General features: G+C 40.0%; 3 protein-coding genes across 3 annotated transcripts in view; 2 read left to right on the top strand and 1 right to left on the bottom strand.

The window, feature by feature from the left end:
• Positions 1-1,134: 1,134 nt before the first annotated feature.
• On the top strand, positions 1,135-2,252 carry LOC121526575 (antimicrobial peptide NK-lysin). Its single transcript, XM_041813222.1, has 4 exons — positions 1,135-1,177; positions 1,251-1,354; positions 1,512-1,604; positions 2,052-2,252. The coding sequence occupies exons 1-4, from the start codon at positions 1,135-1,137 to the stop codon at positions 2,250-2,252; spliced, it is 441 nt and encodes a 146-aa protein (XP_041669156.1).
• A 2,334-nt stretch (positions 2,253-4,586) lies between these two features.
• On the top strand, positions 4,587-7,919 carry nkl.4 (NK-lysin tandem duplicate 4). Its single transcript, XM_041813136.1, has 5 exons — positions 4,587-4,702; positions 4,796-4,884; positions 6,047-6,124; positions 6,225-6,379; positions 7,226-7,919. Exons 1-5 carry the CDS (start codon positions 4,654-4,656, stop codon positions 7,299-7,301), a joined length of 447 nt encoding a protein of 148 aa, XP_041669070.1. The 5' UTR covers positions 4,587-4,653; the 3' UTR covers positions 7,302-7,919.
• Positions 7,920-8,602: 683 nt separating this feature from the next.
• The window catches only part of tonsl (tonsoku-like, DNA repair protein), a 16,083-nt gene continuing 1,706 nt past the window's right edge, over positions 8,603-22,979 (bottom strand). Inside the window, exons 7-28 of the mRNA XM_041811835.1 lie at positions 22,788-22,902; positions 22,528-22,679; positions 22,269-22,421; positions 21,694-21,819; positions 21,414-21,612; positions 21,268-21,323; positions 21,091-21,180; positions 19,937-20,009; positions 19,683-19,846; positions 17,503-17,626; positions 17,161-17,402; positions 16,130-16,619; positions 15,852-16,054; positions 13,912-14,018; positions 13,541-13,697; positions 13,377-13,455; positions 12,993-13,300; positions 11,301-11,472; positions 10,076-10,251; positions 9,887-9,960; positions 9,641-9,774; positions 8,603-9,173 (exon numbers count right to left, since the gene is read on the bottom strand). Of these exons, the coding sequence (XP_041667769.1) occupies positions 8,971-9,173; positions 9,641-9,774; positions 9,887-9,960; positions 10,076-10,251; positions 11,301-11,472; positions 12,993-13,300; positions 13,377-13,455; positions 13,541-13,697; positions 13,912-14,018; positions 15,852-16,054; positions 16,130-16,619; positions 17,161-17,402; positions 17,503-17,626; positions 19,683-19,846; positions 19,937-20,009; positions 21,091-21,180; positions 21,268-21,323; positions 21,414-21,612; positions 21,694-21,819; positions 22,269-22,421; positions 22,528-22,679; positions 22,788-22,902 (3,597 nt within the window). The 3' untranslated portion in view covers positions 8,603-8,970. The remainder of the gene's footprint in view (positions 9,174-9,640; positions 9,775-9,886; positions 9,961-10,075; positions 10,252-11,300; positions 11,473-12,992; positions 13,301-13,376; positions 13,456-13,540; positions 13,698-13,911; positions 14,019-15,851; positions 16,055-16,129; positions 16,620-17,160; positions 17,403-17,502; positions 17,627-19,682; positions 19,847-19,936; positions 20,010-21,090; positions 21,181-21,267; positions 21,324-21,413; positions 21,613-21,693; positions 21,820-22,268; positions 22,422-22,527; positions 22,680-22,787; positions 22,903-22,979) is intronic.

Below are 22,979 nucleotides of genomic sequence, written 5' to 3'. Positions count from 1 at the left end.
GTGGGAAAAGTCCAGAAGGGAAAAGAAAATGATTGATATTGATTTTCTTTGCTGGGCAGAGCTAAATGGTTCAGTGGTACCCCATAACATTTCAAAAATTCAACCCCAGTAACAGGTTCAACCTTGGATTTTTACTTTTCCCAGGGGGTTCATCTGAACTTATTAATACTCGAAGTTGATAAAAGTTTATAGAGTAGAGACCTGATAAAAGAAAACCTTTTATCCTGTGTGAGCAAAACGTAGGGTATGGCTGTGGTAGCTTGTCAAAGTCTGGTGTCTTGCCATGAAACAGGAAGTTGCTTTAACTCAAGTATTTATGGTCTGAACTGCCTCTGGGCTGCACGGCGGCAGTTAGTGCTGTTGCCTCACAGTAAGAAGACCCCTGGTTCGCTTCCTGGTCAGGCCCTTTCTGTGATGAGTTTGCAAGTTCTTCCATACATGCGTAGATTCTCTCCGAGTACCCGGCTTCCTCCCACCAAAGAAATACTCATTAGGTTGACTGATCACAATAAAATTGGCTGTAGGTGTGAATGTGAGTGTGCTTGGTTGTCTATCTCTATATACCTATATGCGATTGACTGGCGGCCAGTCAAGGGGAGACCTCCCCTCTCGCCCAGTCACAGCTAGGATAGGCTCCAGGCCCCTTCGATCTTCAACAGGATAAGCAGTACAGAAAATGGATGGATGAGCTGCCTCAGATGTTGCTTATTTCATTAGAGCCACTTTTTGAAGATATCTTTCTATCAACAATGCATCATACCAAAATATAAGACAAAATAAGCCCTACATGGCATGTCTGAGTCAGTTCACAATACATTTACACCGCTCTCTCTTCATGTTGTATGTAAAAGACATGGCAGTTCGTATCTGTTAAACAGTTCATTGTCTGATAGACATAACTGTGGCTGTCCATTTTGCAGCTGTGCCACAACACCAAACCCCTTCTTTGTGTGACGGCGCCTTGTTGCCACTTGTGGCTTCACTATTTTTCTGCAAATTCAGTAGAAAAAAAATGCAGTGTTTGGCTTTTGTCAGTGCCCCTTTACTTTAGCAAGTTAGGTGCTGAGACGTGTAAGAGAAGAAATCCGAGGTATAAAAGTCGTAAAAGGAGAACAAAGCTCCACAAGAACCACCATGACCTTTCTCATCACCATCACTGTTCTCCTACTGTTCTCAGGTAAGAAAGCAGTATTTTATACTCAAATTTTGATTGTAATATTAGTATTTTCAGAGACATTTTGTTCTTTAAGGTGCCGTGAAGTCGTGGGAGTCCCTGGAGGTCCTAACTGATGAGAAGGAGGGTTTTAAACCACATTTAGACCACAGAAAGAAAAAAGACCACTGCGCAGAGGAGGTATGAAAATGTGACACATGCAACCTAATTAGTGTCAGGGTTTAACACTCCCCTTTTTAAAACATGCAATTAGCATATAAGACTGACTCATCAGAGATAAAATTTTCCATTTTAAACATTTTCTTATTTTTGATGAGGCTAATTGCATTTTATCTGTGTATTGCAGCTGGGGGCGTTTCCAGGTTCATGTTGGGCCTGTAAGGCCATTGTGTCAAAGGTAAAGAAGCTGCTGGGTGGAGATCACGCAAAGGTATAAATACAAAATAAATCTTCCTACATTAGTTAATACAAAATAAACAAATTATTTTTTTTCCTGCAAACTAGTCAGTAAAGCTGCCAGTGTTAGAAGAATGAAACAGGGTTCTTTAAATACAACCCAAAATAATCAAAAGATTGTGATGTTGTGTATTATTTAATGGTAAAAGTTCAAAATGGACAAATATGTTTCCAAAAACTCTAATAACTCTAACTCTAATGCTACATACATTAGTTTATCTGTTTTACAATCCATGCACTGTCCTAACTTTCTTGGAATCAGTGTTGTAAAAAAGAAATGTAAAGAGGAAGTAAGGCTGCTTTTTGAATGTTTTTGTTTTTATTTTAAGACATTGAATATGACCATAAATTGCAGGAAATGCATGAACAATGGTTACCATTGTGAGTGCTATTGCTGAATTTTCTCTGTCGTCACTTCAAGGAAAAAATTGGGCAACTGCTGAGCAAGGCCTGCAATGGCTTGAAGATTCAACTCATCAGATCTGCCTGCAAGATGATCACCAGGAAGTACAAAGACAAACTGATTGATGCAATAGCTCACCGTGGGTCACCGAGGTCAATGTGTGTTAAGCTGAGGCTGTGCAAACGAAGCCCACACCTGCCTATGAGTAGCTCTGACTGAAAGTTACCAGATGTGCGTCAGCTCTTCCTGTGCCCTCATTGTGTTTTTTTTGTTTTTAAGAACATTTTTTGTAAATGCTTGTGTTGTAATGTGGAGTGATCATAATAACTCCAGGCAGTTTTTGAATGTGTGAACTGATATCAACTGTTAAAATGTACATATTAAAGCTCCTGTAAAGGGTTGAGCTGGTCATGAAACAGACTGAAATTGCTAACTTTTTTTCCTTTTTTGATTTATAAAAGCAAATGAGAATGTCTACAAATAGTCTGATTATTTCTACATTGGTACTTTTGAATGACTGAAGCTGGGTGTGGGTGTCAGATGGGGCATATAACCACGCACTGCCAAAACAGCAAAGACTCCCAATGAGTGAGATTTATGACTATTAAAATGATCAGGTAGCGATTTGTTGTTACTGAACATCAGTTTAACATATGTTGGCAAAAAAGTAAAAGCCAATAATTGAGTCCAAGGCTGTGGAGACATAAGGCATTAATTTCTTACAGAAGCTTTACGTGGATTGTCCAGAAAACGTAAGCTCTTATTTCAAAAATTTAGTCAGATTACCATCTTGCAAGTTAAAATTAAATATGCTTCTCTCTTTAAATGTAACTAAAAATGTTAAACTGCAAAGTTCCTTTCAATAAAATGAGTGTCTTATCTGTGTCTGTTTTTTAAAAATTTTTTAGTATATCGATCATAGTCAATAAAATTTGACTTTAATGACCCCAAAAAAAGTACCAAATACACCCTCTTTAAAGTCAAAGTGAAAACAGATTTCTGCAAAGGGATTTCAAATAAATCAAAATATGCAGTGTGAAGTAAGTGACTGCATAAACATTCACGTTCTGACTGACCTAATTCAACAGAGGTCCAGCCAATTCGTGCTAGTAGTCTCACAGTGAAATGGGGATCACCTGAGTGCAGTGACTCTGACTCAAGCAACTGTAGTATAAAGACACCTGTATCCTGAAGGCCCAGTCACTGGTTAATCAGAATTCCTGGCTACAATTACGCAACAAAGAGAAAAGGTTATAAAAAAGTAAAAGTCAGAAGATGTATACAAAAGAATTTCCAAGGCACTGAACATCCCCCAGAGCTCAGTCAGATCCATCATCAAAAAATGGAAGGAATATGGCACATGTGTAAATCTGCTTAGATCAGGTCGTCCTGACAAACCAAGTGACCACGCAAAGAAGGAGACTAGTGAGAGAGGTTACCAAGACACCTATTACTACTCTGACGGAGTTCCAAGCTTCAGCAGGTGAGATGAAAGGGACCCTGCATACAGCTGTTGCCAGGGTTCTTCACCAGTCAAAGCTTTACAGAAATGTGGCAAAGAGAAGCCACTGTTGAAGAAAACTCAGATAAAATCTCAACTAGAGTTTGCCAAAAGCATGTGGGAGACTCTATGGTCAAGTGGAAGAAGGTTCTTTGGTCTGTTGAAATCAAAATGGTGCTTTTTGTCCATCAGACAAGGCGCCATGTTTACCAGACAACACTGCACATCACCACAAACACACCATCGCCACTGTGATGTACAGTAAAACAAACCAGGCAAAATATCAGAAAATCCTGGAGGGCAATCTTACCTGGTCTGCAAGAGAGCTACGACTTGGGAGAAGATTTAATTCAAGCAAGACAATGACCTGAAGCATACAGTGAAAGCTACACAGAAATGGTTTAAAGACAACAAGGGGAATGTTCTTGAGTGGCCAAGTCAAAGCCCAGACCTCAATCCAATAGAGAATTTGTGACTGGACTTTAAAAAGATGAAGTGAAGAATGGAGTGAAATTACAGTATCCAGATGTGCAATCCTGATTGAGACTTATCCACATTGTAATTGCAGCTAAAGGTGCATCTACTAAATACTGACTTGAAGGGGATGAAAATGTGTGCAATCACTTGTTTTACCATACATATTTTATTTAATTGAAATTACTTTGTAGATATCTGTTTCCACTTTGACATTAAGGAGGTTTTATTTCATTTTTTAGTCAAAAAACCTAGTTATATTGACCATGATTGATTTTTTTAAATCATTGAAAGGGTAAAACATCCTTTTTATGGGCACTATATTAATTGAGGCATGGACTGATTTAAATGTCTTATTTCCAGACTTGAAGAAAGCATTCAGATAGTCAAGTTTTGGCTATGACTGTGTCTCATTGAGTGTAAAAGCACTAACTGGAATATGTGACAAAGTGAGAGGTTGGTGTAGATAAGCCACACCATACCACAAGAATGTTTCAGTTTCTGTCATCATATGAAAGTTGTGGTCAGAGTTGCTGACTGGGGGGGTTTCTAAGGAGCACTGCTGCAAAGGCCCCCAACTCTGCTGGTTATAAAAGGTGGGTTTTCACCAAACCCAAACACAAAAACTCAGAGATCGCTGCAGCAATGGTGTCATCTTCAGTCCTCCTGGTGTGCCTCCTGGTGACATGTTCAGGTGTGTTCACGTATTTTCTGTTGTTTAAAAACTTCTTTGTTGTTTGTCTCAGTGTGATACATCTTTTAAAAATCACTGTTATTATTTCTATAGTCTGGATGGGCCATGGTGCAAGTGTAGAGGTCAGAATTGATGACCAGGAGCCAGTGGACCTGGACGGCTCTGTGGGAGACTTAACGAAGGTTCTTTATTCAAAATAACACTCATGCAAAATACAGAAGAAAATGCATAAGAAGTCTCAAAAGTAAAGACATTTAGTACAAAAAGGCCGAGTGGTTCACATACTTCTATATGCAGAGGTGTAAAAAGTACTAGACTATTCTCAAGTAAAAGTAAAGTTACTTTCGACCAAATTTACTTAAGTAGAAGAGAAAGTAGCAATCTATAAATCTATTCAAGTAAAAGTAAATCATTTAAAATTTACTTAAAATACTGAGTGCTAAGTAACTACTTTTGATACCTAAGGAGGGTACACAGTAAAATATGACCTTTTTTTAGTGTGAAATTTCTACATGAGAATATGAATCTATAACCAGGTTGTTTGTTATAAGATGAGGCTTAACCTTAAGTCAAATGCAACAGCTGTCTTTGGATGACGTGGAATTATTCTCTCACTACTGATCATCATGTGCTGTGAAAGTCAAACCTTTGGCCCTTTTCTTGTTGGCAGAAAGTTACAACCTCCTTGTTTTGGCTTTAAGTTGTTTTTTTTTTACTCAGTACTTGTTGCTTTTTAAAATGTAGTGAAGTACAATACTGCCCTCAAAATGTACTTAAGTAAAAACAGTGATTTTGAAAAGTACTCAAAAAAGTGCAAGTGCACAAAAAAGCTACTCATTTTCAGTAAACTGAGTAAATGTAATTAGTTACTTTACACCCCTACCTATATGACATCATTCACACTCATGCAACAATGTCTAGGACGGGCCAACGTTACAGACCACTTCCTCTTTATTTCAGATGTGACACAAACTTAATGCAGACAGGTACAAAAATTTTAAAGGCATTTTAAAAACATGAATCCTTCTTTTCTGAGGTTTCTCAGATTTATGCTCATTCACTGTGAGATAGTTTTAAAAAACAGTTAAATAGACAACATAATGAACAGCAACACAGGATGAAGAAACTAAACAGGTCAGGCTTTGAAATAGTTTAAAAATGACATGAAGTGTTTTTGAAAACTGCTGTTGACTCCTAATCCTTTTAGTAAACCCTTGAATGGCGTTTTAGCTACAATATTACTGTACTGGAAGTTCCACCCACATTCGTTGCCACAGTAGACCCCCCCAGGAATAAAGTGTATTGATTTATATTAATTCCTGTTGCTGTTATGTTGATGTGCAGATCCCAGGTGTTTGCTGGGCGTGCAAGTGGGCCCTGAAGAAGGTGAAGAAAGTGGTTGGGCAGAACGGCACTGCAGAGGTAAATGAAACATATGACTGTAAGACTGACAGCATCATGAAAGCAGGGTGTAGTTTCTGAATTACAGAAGGAGCAATGACGCTTTCTTTAATGCTCACAGGTCTTGAAATCAAAGCTGCTGACCTGCTGCGATGAGATTGGCCTCTTAAGATCTCTGTGCCGCCGTTTTGTGAAGAAACACCTGGGAGAGCTGATCGAGGAGCTCACCACCACCGACGATGTGAGGACCATCTGTGTCAACACTGGAGCCTGCAAGTGAGTCAAACAGCCAGTCTGTTGTTTAAAACCTTTTCAGCAGCTTAAATATATGTATCTATATGAATTATTCATAGTGAAGCAACTGTGCAGAAGTAAATTGGATCTTTTAACTTAGCTGCACTGGAAAATGTAGTCTGAATCCCTTAGTTATACAATGATGTCAGTATTTTATTTTACCAAGTTTAAGAGAGCTGTAAGCGCAGGGGTTCTAGCTCAGACTTTGCCAGACCAAGGACCCTTTATAGAAGCTGCCTCTGGTGAGCAACCCCCTCTTGAAAATTGCAATGACAAATATAAAAAACAGCCTTCTTTTTATGAATTATTGCACCTTGTTCTTCATTATACTGTAATGGGGTGGCTGTGGAACAGTGGTAGAGTCACTCATCCAGGTCATTGTGATCCAAATCTTGGTCAAGGGGGAAACTGGACTTGACTGACTTGATTCAATCAAGTCCAGCTGCCCCGTTGACCAATATTTAGATAGTTTGTCATCTCTTAAGCAAAAAAGCAAAAGGTCCAGGCAAGAAGTAAAGTGCTATTCAACCTCCAGTCCATTTACCATTTACATATATGAAAACATTTTTGCAACAAATAACTGTAAGTTATTTTTGTTCCATGCTGCCTCTTCTTATTTTCACACACCCTGGGGACCCTACTTTGAAAAACACATTTTTACCTCATACATGTCCTGTATAAAGTATTTCAGATGAGCATGAAGTAGAGTATAAAACTGCTTTAAGTAATACACCAATGAGCATAACACATTGGCTAAGTTTAAATACAGTTGACTGGATCAATTCTTCATTTTAATTCTTCTTTTATGTTTCTCTGTTCTCTCTTCAGGCCAAAGGAGCTGCTGAGCTTGCACTTCTATCAGACAGAGGAGAAAGCACTGACTGAAGTGAATGAATATGCCTAACAGTGTCTACATGCTTGATAATTAAGCTGTTTCATTTCATTTTTACAGTTAAGCTTTATTTTTACTTTCATAGCATTCACTTTCTTTGGTTCCTTTATAAACTTAAAGTCAATTTCTGTACGAGAGCAGTCCTCAATAAATATTTGCATTGAAAATGTTATGAGTTTTTCTTGTGGGACATAATCTGACTCCAGTTTTGGTGACTGAATCCTCAAATATAAAGACTTTATCCACCTTTGTGGTCTAAAGCTCTTCATAAACCAAAAAAGATATGAGGAGTTGTTCCGATTCAGACACCAGCATCATAAATATGTCCGATACTGCTCAAGATGCAGATATGTGTGAGCGCACAAGTTTTTGCACCGATCCGATACTGTTTGGTTTAGCTTTATAGTTTGCTTCATTTAGCCATGCTACATGTTCATGCTATAAACTGGAAATCAATTCTTCTTCACTGTCAGAAAACACTGCATGCACAAGCTACCGTGTTTAGAGCAGAAAAGAGGACCCAAAGGACCCTCTGCAGAAGCAAAAAATGGTGGCCTTGTGACAAGTTTTCTCTGAATTTGATCATTAAAATGCCTTTCAGACCAAAGTTGTCGTACACGACAAGATGTGACACAGTTAATCAAAAGTTTAAATAAACCTTTTGAACCATAAATCCTTGCCTCTTACTTGTTTTTTATCTTGAAGCTAGCTGTTGTGCCTTCCCATTGACACCATTAATGGCTTTGAATCTGTGGGCAGCATTTTCAACGAGCCTGGAGCTCATGTGACTTTTGGGAACTTTATTCTTTGAGGGGTTCTGTCAGCCAATGGCAGGATGTCCCATAATCATGTTATGCTGCCCGAATAGAGCATAATGGAGAGAAATAGAGAGCCTGTGATGCAGCCCCCTGAATAATTGTTATTTCAATATTTAGAAGTAAAACTCAATAATAAAATAACACAGTAATCAGCAGAAAACAACTTTAGGGTCACCGAGATGATGTATATGAACAATTCATTTGTTGAGCCATATTCTGAGTCAAATATAGGTCTAAAATAATTTGTTGGTCCACACAGTCAGTCCAGAGAGTTCACAATGGTATCAGATTGGTACTTGGTATCGGCTGATACCCAACACCTTGGTATCTGAATCTGTAGCGGGAAGGAAAAATGGTATTGGTACATCTCTAGTTTTAACAAACCATAAAGTGAAAGTGGTGCCATTTCCATTCAGAGTAATACTGGCAAAAACAATGTCCAAGCTCACAAAGATGTTTGCAAGATGTAAATGTTTGAAAAGTAAAAAGCAAGACTAAAGAATCTACAGTTACTTTAATTATTTTCTAAAACAAATGATACAATTTGCAGGTTAGGAAATCAGGTTGCATCATAAGACAGACATATTGCTCACAAACTGTAAATACGTTCACAGGTAAACATAAATAAAGCATACATAAGACATGAGATGTAGAAGCTATTGAGTGTCTGTGGGTGCTGTTACTCTTCTTTAATGCAGTTAATTTCTTTTGAAGATTCGGTACACAGCCTTAAGTTTTCACTGTTCACAAACCCTAAAGATCTGTATCCCTTTAATAAAAAAACTAATTTTTATTAAAAAAATAAGCTGCTGATTTCACACGGCTCATAATTCAGTGTCATGCATCTTCAAGTTGGTTTGATTTCATACAGATGTTACAGCAGAGAGCAGGAACTTGCTGTTTCGGTCAACGAAGCGTCCATAATGAAGCCGGCTGTTGTCCCAGCTCTGCTTTAAAGCGTGACGGTCCAGTTTATTGAGAGCCTGAGAGCAAAGCTGCAGATCCTGCACCAGTTCAGACAAACCATCCAGACCTTCACTGTCCCAGGGGCCGGACACCTGACAGCCTGAGATCAAAGTAACATACACAAATTCAGTTTTTGCTTGTTTTCACATGAGGAAGGCTCGAATTTAAAGTTTGCTTTTTGTAGTGATTTAATTTGAAAATATAATTCTCTGCCTGCTCCAGTGCAGGACAAGCTTTCACATAAGCCTTTGACTATAGTCAAAGTGAAAGCCACATAGAAATAGCACTTGTAAATGATTCATAGTGAACATGTGTTTGCAACAAGGTCAGGTAGTTGTAATACACTACATTTATCAGTGCAGTGCAGTCTCTTATTTCTCTCCAGGTACCATAAAAAGGTTTTTAAAATATTTGTCATGGTAAAACCAAAGCAGAGGCAAGCAAATGAGCTATAAGATATTTCAGTAAATTTTTTAATGAGGGTATTTAGGCCTCAAGAAAAAGTTTGGTGGTTCTTTGGAAATACTCCATGTTCTCCTCTCTTTGTCTTTACAAACACATACATACCTTGAAGGTTTAGGAGGCTCAATGGTCGCCGACCCTCTTTGAGAGCGTTCAGGATGTTCTGAAGTCCCGCTGATGTTATGGATGGATTTCCTGACAAGTTCAGACTCACCAGAGACGGACATGAAGACAAACACCTGGAAGAAGAAAATAATACAGTGAGGCATGTAAAAAATGACAGATTACCTCCTGCATTAATGAACTATGCACATCCTCAGAAAGGTTAACCAACAGTAAATTCAAACATACCTGGCCAAAAACCCTACGCTGCTGTCAGTCAGCCCATTTGCTGCTAGACTCAGGTGTGTCAGTGAACACTCGTCCTGCCATGAACAAGAAATGTTTGTTCAAAAAGTCACACTTGAACCTGGTCAATCATAAAACACACATGACAGTTTGTATTTAAACTCTATATGTAAATATAATTGGTGTGTTTACCTGTGAGAGGATTTTTGAGAGGTGTTCCAGAGCCGGGACATCAGCAGGACCCCTGCGAACCGCAGACAGCTCCAAGTGTGTGAGACAGTTCAGAGGCAGAGTCTTTAATACCAACTCAAAGCCAGTGGAGCCAAGTGCATTGTGGGATAGACTCACTGATTTCAGGTGGCCTGTTCCTGAAGAACAGAGGATATGCTTTACAAGTTTGTGTTTTAAAACCTCCAAAATCATTTCAAATAAAAAGGCTGTATGCTAGACTGTGTATCTATCCTTCCCTCCTTTAATACCCCCGAGTAAAAAAAAACCTTCCTCATTACTCCTTAAGACCACAAAATGTTCAAAGGACCATGTGTGTCACATTTTCGATCTATTCCTACAGGTTTTTTGTATTATTAAAACATTTACAAATTGACTTAGCTCACAAAAAATATGCCAGCATGTGTTACCTTCCACTAATATCCAATTGTAAAAAAGAACAAACAAAAAACTACAGTGCACTCAAAAAATCTTCAGACTCCCTAGAGCACTGCCTCCACAAGTCTCAAACTGAAGAAGTTTGGCACAACCAGGACTCTTCCAAGAGAAGTCAAACTCAGCAATCAGGGGAGAACAGCCTCACTAAGAGAGGCAACCTGTGAGATCCTGTGTGTAGATGGGACAATGTTCCAGGAGGACAAACATCACTGCAGTCCTCAACCGATTTGGGCTCTGGGGCAGAGTGGAAAGACGGAGATCTCTCCTCAGTGCAAAACACACAAATGCCTGCTTTGAGTTTTCAAAAAGGCACCTGAAGGACTCTCAGACTATGAGAAGCAAGGTTCTCTGTCCTAAGAATCAAAGATTGAACTGTTTGGCCTCAATTCTAAATGTTATGTCTGCTTATTACACGCTAAATACCATCCCAACAGTGAAGCATGGTGGTGGCAGCATCAAGTTGTGGGGGTGATGTTCAGCAGCAGGGACTGGGAGACTGGTCAGTGTTGAAGGAAAGCTGAACAGAGCAAAGTACAGAGATATCCCTGATGAAAGCCTGTTCCAACGGCTCAGACAGCGCCAAAGGTAAAGACCCACAAATGAAGATAGAAAATCAGGCACTGAGCAGTTTTGATCATACTGTGTGGTGTGCTCCAATAATCTCAACACAACACACCATACACAATACTAATGAATACTAATATTGCTGTGATATTTCAGTTTTTGCTTTTGTTCTTAAGGCTCATGTTACCTGTTAGCGCGCTTGCAAGCAGCAGTCGATGCTGCTGCAGGAAGCGTGCGGTGAAGCCACAGGCCTGCAGAGACAGTTTGGCTAACAGGGGACAGCAGGACAGCAGACAGGACAAGGACTCAGAGATACCGTCACCCAGCGGGTTCATACTGAGGTCCAGCTCCTCCAGACACTGCAGAACAGGAAAAAACAGACAGGATGAAACATGATTCCCTGTACTGGTGTTTTAACATATCCCTTTCGATTCTTCAGATTCTCACAACAGACAGAGAAAACGTACATGCTGCTTGAGATGAGAAGTTTTTATCTTCACACTATGGTTTAGACAGATTAACAAGAACAAACAGGGGGGATTTTTTGTTTCAGTGGCAAGTCACACTAACAGAGATGTAACAAAGATGTTACAAGAGGTGACAACACTTCAACTGCGTTATAAATATATAATTTGACTGCCTTTAATAAACTGCAGTCCTGCACTAGTAAAGGACACCAAGGTTTACCCAAACAGCAGCAGTAAAAAATGTTTTCAAAACCACCTTTTGTTTAGTCACAGTCTGAGCTTTATCTTTGGAGGTGTTGAGATATAATCTTTAAAATTCTACAGTGCAAGCTTACATTTGGAAAACAAATGTCTAAATGTATCCACATACAGCTGCAAACAACTGCAAGAGAGTCTTTGTTCCGAGAAAATATTTTGACATTTTTTTTTCAAACAGAAATCACCAATACAACGCTGTATGAGCTGTGTGATGTTGGCAATTAAGATCAATCTTTTTACAGATGTGCAAACTTTTACACATCTGCAGATCTGTGCACGCATTTGTGGGTTTGTGCACATATTTGCAAATCTTTGTAAGCATTTGCAGAGTTGTGTACAGATCTTTGGATGCATTAGTAAATAGTTTGCAACAATAATAGTCCCATAAAGATCAGCAGTGAATAATAAGTTACACAGAAGCTTCACTCTGGTATGTAAGCCAGAAAAAGAAACCAATTTTCTTGAATATTTTGCTGAAATAACATTATAATGCAGATGTTAAGAGGAAAAAAATGGGAAGATGAATGATTATTGGCATCAGTATTGGCAGCTCAAAAATTTAATCATCAGTATTGGCAAGCGCAAAAATTTCAGTCAATATTTAAAACCAAACAGACAAATCAAACAAATATGTTGTTCAAGTTAAAAATGTTTTACCTATATGAACTGTAAGCTGCCTTCTTATGCAGATATCTTATAGTAAATCATTGTTACAATGTCCTTACATGTGGGTTTTCCTAATTACACCAAAGCCTGCTAATTCATGATTTGTACATATTGCTCAGGCTGCAAATGCACCATAAAATCCAGATTATATGTCACACCAGTATACCTGTAGTCTGTCTATAGGCCTCCTCCAGAGGGACAAAGGGTTTAACTGCTGTCCTGCATAAGCATTTCTACTGCATTCACCAAAGTCCACAGCACGCTGTTTCTTTAGAGCCCTTTTTTAGTACCATCTGTTTTGGCCATAAAGCGTTTGAACCTCTGCTGACTACAATACAGTGGTTGAGATGTTATTTACCAAGACATAGCTCATTAATTACATTAAGTTTGGATCCAAACACACATTTATCTGACCAAATTATCCTGTCTGTCCACGTATACTGAATAAGAAAAAACAATAAACAAACTTGACCAGTTGAGCTTATTACCGGGAATGCAGGATGACTGTGTCCCTTCAAACTGTTTACCGCCCTCTCCAGCCCCTCCCCCGTAATCTGGCTGGCAGAAATATCCAGCAGCCGAAGCCGAGGCATGGTAATGGTTGTGGCCACCAGCTCAGGGAAAAGGCTGTCGTGCAGACGGTTGCCTGAAATGCGCAGCTCAGTGAGACTGGCCTGCAGTTTGAGCGCACGGAGGAGCGGATTGAGGGAAGATGGCACCAAGCTGAGGCCGCAGACAGACACTGAAGTGGACCCGTCCTGCACCTCACAAAGCCGGGTGACACGTTTGTTCTCCTCTGCAGGGAGACAAAGACAACTCATGCAGCAGAATGTGTTTTTAAAAAGTGTTATCAATGTTGCTGTTTTGCTCACCCACTGCCAGGCTCTGACAGGCCTTCTTGTAGCGCTCAGGGAGAGGAGGGAGGTCCCAGGAGCAAACTTCAGCCAGAACCTACATTAAAAAAACATCAGTGTCCTGACTTTATCAAATAATACAGCAGTTTGTAAGGGATTCCTTTTTCTAAAAGTGTCTCCACCTCTTCATTGGTGTGGAGAACAGCCAGCAGCAGGTCCTGTGGGGAGAGCAGAGCTCCTTCTTTCTGCAGAGAGAGGCGAGGCAGGAGCCCGCACTTCTGATAGTATCGCTGAGCAGCCTGATCACACAGCCACGCCACAGTGCAGGAGTCTGCCTCACTGGAGGACAATGAGAAGAATGAGAATGCAACAAAAACATCAGGATGGACCTCTGCATAAAAAATGTTTTGGACAAGAATTGTTTATTTGTCATTTAACATTTTTTTCTGGATCTTTTCTCTCTGTTATTTTTGTTTTGAATCTGTTTATTTTTTTGTCTTCTGAAATCACTGCTGAAAATATCATTTTCAATACCACTATATTTTACACAAACCTCTGAGGAACTGGGATGAGGAAAACATCTTCCTGTACTCTGACTCTCATTCTGATTGGTGGAGGCAGTGCCATGGGGACAGGAGCAGTCAGAGTATGTGCTGGAGGCTGAAATAAATAGGAAACATAAAAAGGTACATTAGACTACAATGATTAGCTTCTTTAAAGAAAAACTGCACAGATTTGACATTAAAAGAACTCTTTACAGGTCTAACTGCAAAGAAAAAGAAACATCTATGTCAAGTCTCTTGTAGCCAGTGTTAATTCTGTCGAACCAGAACTACAAATGTTTGTTATCTACTAGGGGTGTAACAAGACTCTTATCTCACTAGACGAGATGAGATTTTATACTTTTTATTTTATGATTGAAAAAAAAATACATGAGTGGAAACTATGTCCTTTATACAGCTGAAAGTCATAATTGCAAAGCACCTTGTCTAACTCTGACTCAAACTGTACATTTTAATGCTTTTCAAAACAAACTTTATATTTCAGTAGTCTACCACATCTTTATTTTACTACACTGTGCATGCATTGCTATAATAATAATCATAAAAGCACTCTATGAAAATCTTGTCACACACTATCTATTATCTTTTCATTGAGGAAAATGAGACGATGACTTGCTAAAAATAGATCTTTGATGATAAAAAATGGGGAAAAATCAGCCTGGGGTACTGCTGGGGTGTTATGTAGCCCAGGTTGCTCTGATAGCAGCCCTCAGCTCATTTATGATTTTAGGTCTGGCGTCTCGCATCTCCGTCATCACAATACCCCAGGAATTCTCTATGGGGTTCAGGTCCAGTGAGTTTGCTGGCCAATGGAGCAAAGGCATATCATGGTCTTTTAACCAGCTTTTGGTAGTGTGGGCAGGATTAAGTCCTGCTAGAAAATGAAATCAGCATTTCCATAAAGCTAGTCAGCAGATGGAAGCATGACGTTTTCTAAAATCTCCTAGTTAACAGCTGCATTGACTTTGGTTTTCAGAAAACATAGTGGACCTACAGCAGCAGATGACATTGCACCCAAAGCCTCGGTTGTGGTGGAACAGCAAATCTCTTGCCTTGCCGTACCGGGCTGCCATGCCAAGTTAAACCAAGTAGAGCCATGACATGCAATGAAGTGGAAAAAGCCACCTAAGAGACCACCTAAAGGCGCAGGAAACCATTGCAGGTTTTTAGAGTTAGACAGCTGATAAGTCTGTGACACAATTAATTTACAATACTGATCTTTTTTACAATGGTCTAATTTTATGAGATAATGAACTATTGGTTTTTATGAGCTGTAAGCCATAATAATTATATTAAAAGAAACAAAGACTTTAAATAATTCCCTCTGTGTGTAATGCATCTATATAGAATATGAAATTCCCTTTTTAAATTGAACTATGAAATAAATTAACTTTACCTCATTATTCTACTTTATTGAGATGCACCTGTAGAATATAACTTTCACGGAAAGTTACTAAAATGTGACTAAAACTAGAAGGTATTTCAATCTGAACTAAAACTTCATTAAAAATAGCTGCCAATATTTCCACTGCTTGTAGCTCTACAAGGAGCAGAGAGAATTATTTTTCAAAGGATTATTTTTGGGAGTTTTTGCCTTTATTTTTTGACAATACAGCTGAAGAAGGGCAGGAAATATTCAGGGAGAACGTGGAGGAGGACATGCTGCTTCATCACTGTTAAAAGTTAATCAAGAAACAAGACAGATTCCTGACAAATGATGTTCCAGTTATGGCTCCTAATGATGTAGTGATATGAATAGTCATCTTGACGCATGAAGTCCTGAATAAATGATGTGCAGTCTCTCAGTGAATGTTAATTTGACTATCTGGAACTTGAAATAAGTCTTTTCAAAGGGAAATAATCCTGTTGTATGTATTTTTAGATGTGTCCTTCTGTAACCCCTCAGAGTATAGGAGGGATTTTCCCTCACCTGGATGTGTATTTGTGGAGGCGGAGGAGTCTCAGTTCTTATGTCATCATCATCAGTAACCACGGGGCTGTGAGGTCTGCTGACCTCTCGTCTGCCCAACCTCACCATCCCTGGCATCTGAGTCATTTTCACCTGGTGAGGCTTTACAGAGCCGTTCTTTTTCAGAGAGAGACCTCTGCTGGAGGAGGGAGGAACTGCAGGGCCTGTGAAAAAAAGAAAAGGCATTAAACAAAAGCAAAAAAGGTGGTGTAAAATGGACTAAAAATAATAAGTACTACCTCTGGAGGCTGTGTCAGAGTTAAAGTGCCTGTTTTGGCTTCTTGCTCCTGAAGACGAGGCTACATCCTCCCCTCTGGTCCCGTTCTGCTCCACCCGAAGCCTCCTCTTCTTCTTTGGCTGGAACTCCTCCATATCATCCTCCAACCAGTCGTCTGCCACATACTCCTCCTCGGGAACCAGAGCTGATTTATTACTCGAGGAAGCAGCTGGTGTGCTGGAGAACTGAGGCTGTGTCAGACCCTGGAGACGAGATTTTGCGCTGCCCAACCCTCGGATGGCGCTGTGGTACTCTTCTCGTTCAAAGACGGATGATGCAGTGGCCTCCCTGATGCTCATGTCCTGGCTTGAACTTGGGACTGAGTGGGCTTCGCTGTTAGGGGGGAATTCCTTTTGACTCAAGGCAGCTGGGAAATTTTGTCTGGGGCGTACCGGACGAAGAGGACTGACCGGGTGCTCAGAGTCAGAGTTGTCTGATGAACTGCTATCATTCTGAGAAAATATGAGAGAAATAGGGCTGTTACAATACAGGAATCTTAATCTTTGATGTGATATGAGAAAAATATCAATATCATGGCAACCAAAATTTAAGTCCCAAGTAGCCAATGTTTGGTCATTTCTTGTTTTTAAACACAAAAACTTGTGAGCACACTTTTGCAACATTGCCAGTGTACTTGTACATTTTAGACAGCGTCACTGCTCTGCTTTCGGTTTGTAACAACTTCTTATCATTATGGGATGTCAACTGGTATTCTCTTTCTCCAGAGGAGTTTTGGGTGCAAAATATGAATGATAATCTTTAATTTTTTAAGTTCCAGCACTTTCTGATGCTATCAATCATAAAACAAAGGAGATTTTAATATTTTAAACCACATAGTCCTGAAAAGAATCAAAGTATCACAAAATCTGGCAACCTTTGAAGACTACCAGTCAAAGACAGCACAGTTTGCATGATCTTAAAGCATTTTTTAAAAGAAATACTGTTGGATGAAGCAATATTATTGTCATATGAGTAAGCATTTCCAGGCTTTACCCCATAAAGGAGGGCAGACTCTGTTCCCCTGGCTCTGTGCCGCTGTGATGAACCGTTGCTCTGCCACCGTTTTGGGCTGGCAGGTTTGTCTTTAACCTCTGATTTCTTGTTTGTGCGAGGCCAGTCTTGGCTGAGGGAACAGCCCCCTCCAGAGGACGACAGCGGTTCTGAGTTCTCGGCATCAAACAGCTGGCTGTCCTGCAGGGCATCAAAAGGCTTGGCGGGGGCTGCAGCAGCAGGCACTGTGCAAGACGAAGATAAAACCGTGTGAGGGGATATTTGAATAAAGCAAAAATAAATGAAAAGGCAAGGCTAAATGGCACAAAGATGAAAAGACCTCACCTCCCCCTGTGAGCGCCTTCCTCAGCAGTCTCTCTGTGGCGATGCACTCCTGCTTGGTGTCCTGGTCCAGCTCCCTCCTGTACGTCCTCATCCACTGATGAAGGGTGTCCATGGCTGTATCACCCTGAAAGCATGACATGGATTAAATAAAAACAGAAAAAAACTTTTAGTTAATCAGACTATCAAAATGTTGCAGGATCACTTCTGCTCTTATAATTTAAAAATAATGTTTGTGATTGGAAAATATCCTTTATTAAATACATGTGCCCAAAATCAAGACCGGATTCAAGTAAAACAGAGGAAATCAGTGTGAAATGCGCTTTTAGAAAAAGATTTTGAACTTTAACTTTAGGTCTTCTTTTTTTGGTGTATTTATGTTGTGATAATATTTATGGTTTGTGCACCATCTTTTGTTTTGATAAGATTTTTCTCATGTATTCCAATGGCAATAAAAGGCTTAGATAATCTTAAAATTAACAGCTGGTAATGCTACAAAAAGGTCATGTTTTGTGCTGTTTACAATCTGCCAAGCATTCACGGTGCAAAAATAAAAACATTGAGCTGCTTTTGTGTCCAGAAAGTAGTTCAATATTCAGGCAAAAAAATAAAAAAATAAAAAAAGCCTTCATGAAGAAACAGCAGCAGGCACAGATTAAAAGCCTCCATCTAAAGCGTGGACGAGCGGTGTCACAAAACACTCATGTATGGTCCAGTTTCACAAAGCAGTTCGGTTTGGTTCAGTAGTTTTGTCATGGTTTAGCAGACTGAACTCTGATCTTGCTTGTGTTTTCTCAGCTGATGTTTGTCCATTCTTGCACGTTGTGATGGGAAACCCGTCTTTTTAGATCAAGATCATTTGGCTCAACTCAGTAGAGCTAGCAGTTTGGCATCCATCCATCCATCTTATTCTGTTTAACGGGAGCCGGGTCACAGTAGCAGGCTGAGCAAGTCAACCCAGACATCCCCCTTCCCCAGCAACACTTTCTAACTCATCCTGGGGGATCCCGAAGTGTTCCCAGACCAGACAGAAAATATAATCCCTCCAGCAGATTCTGAGTCCACCCTGAGGTCTCCTCCCTGCCGGATGGTCCCGGAAGACCCTCAAAGGGAGACGCCCATGAGGCATTCTGATCAGATGCCCGAACCGCAGGAGCAGTGGCTCTACTCCTTGTTCTCCACATATCTGAACTCCACACCCAATCTCTACAGCTGAGTCCAGACACCTTTGGGAGAAAACTCATTTCGGCCGCAACCTCATTCTTCCGGGAATTTATCAAAGCTAATGACCATGGGTTATAGTATCAGTTTAGTGTTTTAAATGGGAATTAAATAACGACAAAGAATGAAGGAAAGAAAACTGGCACTCAAATCGGAGCTAGCTTCAGTGGTTCACATTAGGAGCTGTTTCATAGAACAAGCTCGTTCATGCTTACTCCACAAATTCATTCCATTGATACTTTATTTAGTTAATTTTTTACATGTTAAAGAGTCTCAGCTGGCCTTTAAGCTCAGTACAATACTCCTCAAGACTCTTACCTCTTTTCATCTGAAAAAACAAAGTTAGATACCAGGAGGCCTGCAGGACTGGGTCATTTGTGATGTTGATCACCTCCACGCCAGGTAAATTGGTTAAACTGTGCTAAAAATCACTTTTTTTAATAAAGTGTGGGGATCATATTCTGTATATGCAGAAATTTTCTGATGAATGTTACAGCATAGAGATCCATTGAGCGCTATAAAGTACTAACTCTCCTCCGTTCCTATTCATTCCTAAAGGCTACCTCCCACGCCCTGCCCAGCAAGAAGCATTTGCACATGATTGGGATCACGTGACTGCGAACAACCTATGTAAAACTTCTGATCACACGTAGCAGTAATACAAAGGCGGTAAGTGATACTTTATTGCCAGACACATTCTCTGCCATTTTCATGTCATCTTTTAAGTCCTGCTTCCTGAGACCCTCCATTCCCATCCAACAGGGACCACTTCCTGCTTTGAGGTGCTTATGTGAACAGGAAAGTGAGTAAAGGCTAATGAAATTTTGGGAACATTGCTATTTTTCGTGTATCAATGACACAAAGAAAGTCAAGATGAAAAACAAAAAATGTCCCAACAAAACATCCTCCATGTCCCCTCTCAAGAGAATGTTATTCTTTTAACATAATAGATCTTTCCTTACCTTGGAGTTGCGCAGAATGACAGAAGCCCCTTTTTCAATCAAGAGCCTTGCCACTTGTAAATTACCACAAGCAAGGGCATCGTGGAGAGGAGTTACCCCCTCGCATAAAGGACCACCAGGATCATTGATGTTTGCACCTCGCTCCAACAGCACGGCCACGATGTCTGCATCAAAGAAAGACAGGTATGAGTGGAAAATGTTTCATTTCTTTATATTTACATAAAACAACTTTAAAACAACTCAAAATCTTTTACCATAGTGACCGTGGTTGCTGGCCTCATGAAGGGGAGTCCAGCCGCAGTAATCTCTTGGATTCACTGGGTGACCCTGACATAGGCAGAAGCAGGAAAAAACTTTCAGGTTGTTTGAATAAGCGTTTGTTTACAGCCTTTCATTCGACTCTCTCAGCTTCTTAAGTGGACCTTAATATCTCCCTACGAATGATTCAAGGTAAGGCTGCCTGAGCAGGGGGTAAATATTTGAAAAGCAAGAAGTTATGTGAATAGGAGTCTGCTGCTGAGCACTGAGAAAACATTTGAACAGTTCAGTGAGTTGACTCATCTGCTTATCTTTGTCATTTTCTTCCCATTTGACCTTATTTGCATTTTTGGGCACAACAAAGGGGAAAAGTGCATCAATGATAAAGGCATGATTCACAAAAAGATTTCCAGCGTTTCCATTCATTAAACTTTAACAAATCACTTCTAAAGACACCATTAAATCCACAGAGACTATTCAAAGTGATATATGCCACTCTAAATGGGCTGCAGAGGAAACTGTAGCCCAATTCACAGTGGTGTTTAAAGCTGGGATATTTATGCTCTAATGCGCACTCTCTGTCCTACAATATCAAAAAGCAATATGAACTGACAGACAGAGATAAATAATATCATGCTGTTGAGGTATTCGCATTAATGTCTCAAGGCGTAAAGCTGGCAGGGCTGCCAAATAGCAGAAATGCACTGTGAAAACACCAGAGTGTATCTGCTGATAAACTTAAATGAGTCTATATAATTATTTAGGGAAAACCAGCCCCTTTCAACACAGATCAGCCTCATTACAAACAGCATCTAATTTACACTAATTGGTCTAATTTACACTTTTAACACTGGCACCGAAAGACATACACAATTAGAGTAAAAAAAACTTTCCTGCTCTATTTCTAAAAGATGTCAGGTGCAAACATTCTTGTGAACATGACAATAATTCTGACTATACATGACTCAAAAATAAATGAAATGGAACTAGACTTGAAAGTAAGCCACCTTATGTCCTATCTCACCATCTTTATATGGACAAATCTGTGTACCATTAGCATGAATGGGCAGCTTCTCTCTGCATTCAGACATAAACAAGCACGAACTGTGCAGAGCGGGACTACTTTCCTAGGTGTGGTTTTCCCCCTTACCTGTTCTACCAGGTACTGGACCTGCTTCAGATTTCCATCTATACATGCTCTGTGCAGAGATGTCTCACCCTTCTCATTCCTTTTGTTCCACTAGAGAAGAAAAAAATATTCAATAACGGGTGAGAGACATTGAATATTTGACTTTTTTTTACACATGCAAACTGGTGCATAACTTACCCTTCCTGCCTTTCTCCTCCCTGATACCATCTTGTCATAACCCTCCAAATCATCATCTGAAAACAAAATAAAAGACCATCTAAGAAAAATGTACCCACTTCCACATCACAATTGATGTTTTTAAAAATGAATATACAACAGTGTACCTGAGTCTGAGAGAACAACATCACTATCATCCAGAGGTTCACTATTGTCCATCTCCTCCTGTTCATCTTCCTCACCATCGCTGTCATCTGGACTCCAGCCTTCAGCAGCACAAAGCTCCTGCAGCCTCGCCTCAGTGTCGTCAGCATCTGGCGACCCACATCGCTTTTGGGTCGCCAGCCAGAGCCTCAGCACACGTTTCTGTCAAAGGAAAATTAGAATTTATATACTGCATCATTTTTTAAAGTATGTTTATCCCCCTCCTTACATGTTTCCTCTCACCTGGAGCCTGGCCTGCCCAGATGTCCGAGCATGACATAATGCTGTGCTGTAGCTGCTGTTAATTTCCTCAAAGGCACAGTGGCTCTCCTCTTGAGCTGCTGCAATGTTTAGCCAAGTGCTACACTCCTGATAAAAACAAATACGTTATTAAACCACACACAAGATTTATTATTATTACTGAGATATTTGAAAGTTTAAAAAACTAAAAAATTACATTTTATTGTATGTCTCATAAGCAGCTGAGAGAAATCGCTAGTCACGCAACACATTTTTGACCAAATCCATACTTTGTTTTCTTTTCAGGTACACATTATGTAACTTTTGACCAGTTAAACCTTGTGAAAGCCCCATTAACTTCATCTGAGAATAAAATAAGAGTCTCAAAGTATTAACTGAATCTTTACTTTGAGTGAAAAGTTTAAATTTGTCATGCGTGCTTACTGGTTTTCATAGCGTACTGAGATGTTTATTTTTCTTTTGTGAAGTGTAAGCTGATTGTTGTAAATGGTATGAAGCCCAGAGTCTTGGGTTGTAGGTGCTGCTGAGTGGTGAGGGAAGAGGTTGTGGATGTGTACCTCAGTAGAGCTGCCCTGCCGTAGAGCCAGCTCCTGTCTGTAGTGCTCCACGGCCTTGCTGTGCTGTCTCAGGTCTGTGTAGGTGGCAGCCAAGGACACATGGATAACAGCCAGCTCCCGGGCAGGCTTTCCTGCTGCCTCAGCAGCCCTTAGCTTCATAGAGAGCAAAGCCCAATGGAATTAGTTCTAAAAAACAACCTTTAAGATTGAAGAGGAGTTTTAATGTAGTTAATATATGCTGCAAAAGTGTTATTTTTACCTGAGCTTGGTATGCATCCAGAGCTTTGCTGTAGCAGCCAACCTTACAGTAAAGGTCCCCAAGCTGCTCTGCCAGCCCAATAGCCTGATGAGGACTGAGTCTTTTACCCTGATCCTCACCAAACTCTTCTTCTAATTTGCTGCCTTGGTCAGCTATGAAATAAAAACAAAACCGCTGTCAAGTCAGATATATAGTGGGACAAAAGCTTTTTTAAATTTGAGAGAAAAATAAGATTGAATGAGGGAAAATAAACCTCTTACCATATTTGAATGCTTTCTTCACAGCCTGTCTGTCCAGTGGCTGTTGGGAACCCAGCAAGAGCGCTTTCTTCAGAGATCTCCTGGCTGCTACGAAATCCCCCAGGGAAAGCTGCACCTGTGAAGAAATGCCAATGTTAGCATGTTGAATTGGACAATCATTATTATTCTGTTATTTTTATACATGTTGCAAAT

This window comes from Cheilinus undulatus, linkage group 18 (genome assembly GCF_018320785.1).
Source record: "Cheilinus undulatus linkage group 18, ASM1832078v1, whole genome shotgun sequence".
NCBI classification, from domain to species: domain Eukaryota; kingdom Metazoa; phylum Chordata; class Actinopteri; order Labriformes; family Labridae; genus Cheilinus; species Cheilinus undulatus.
This window is presented reverse-complemented; position numbering and strand designations above follow the sequence as displayed.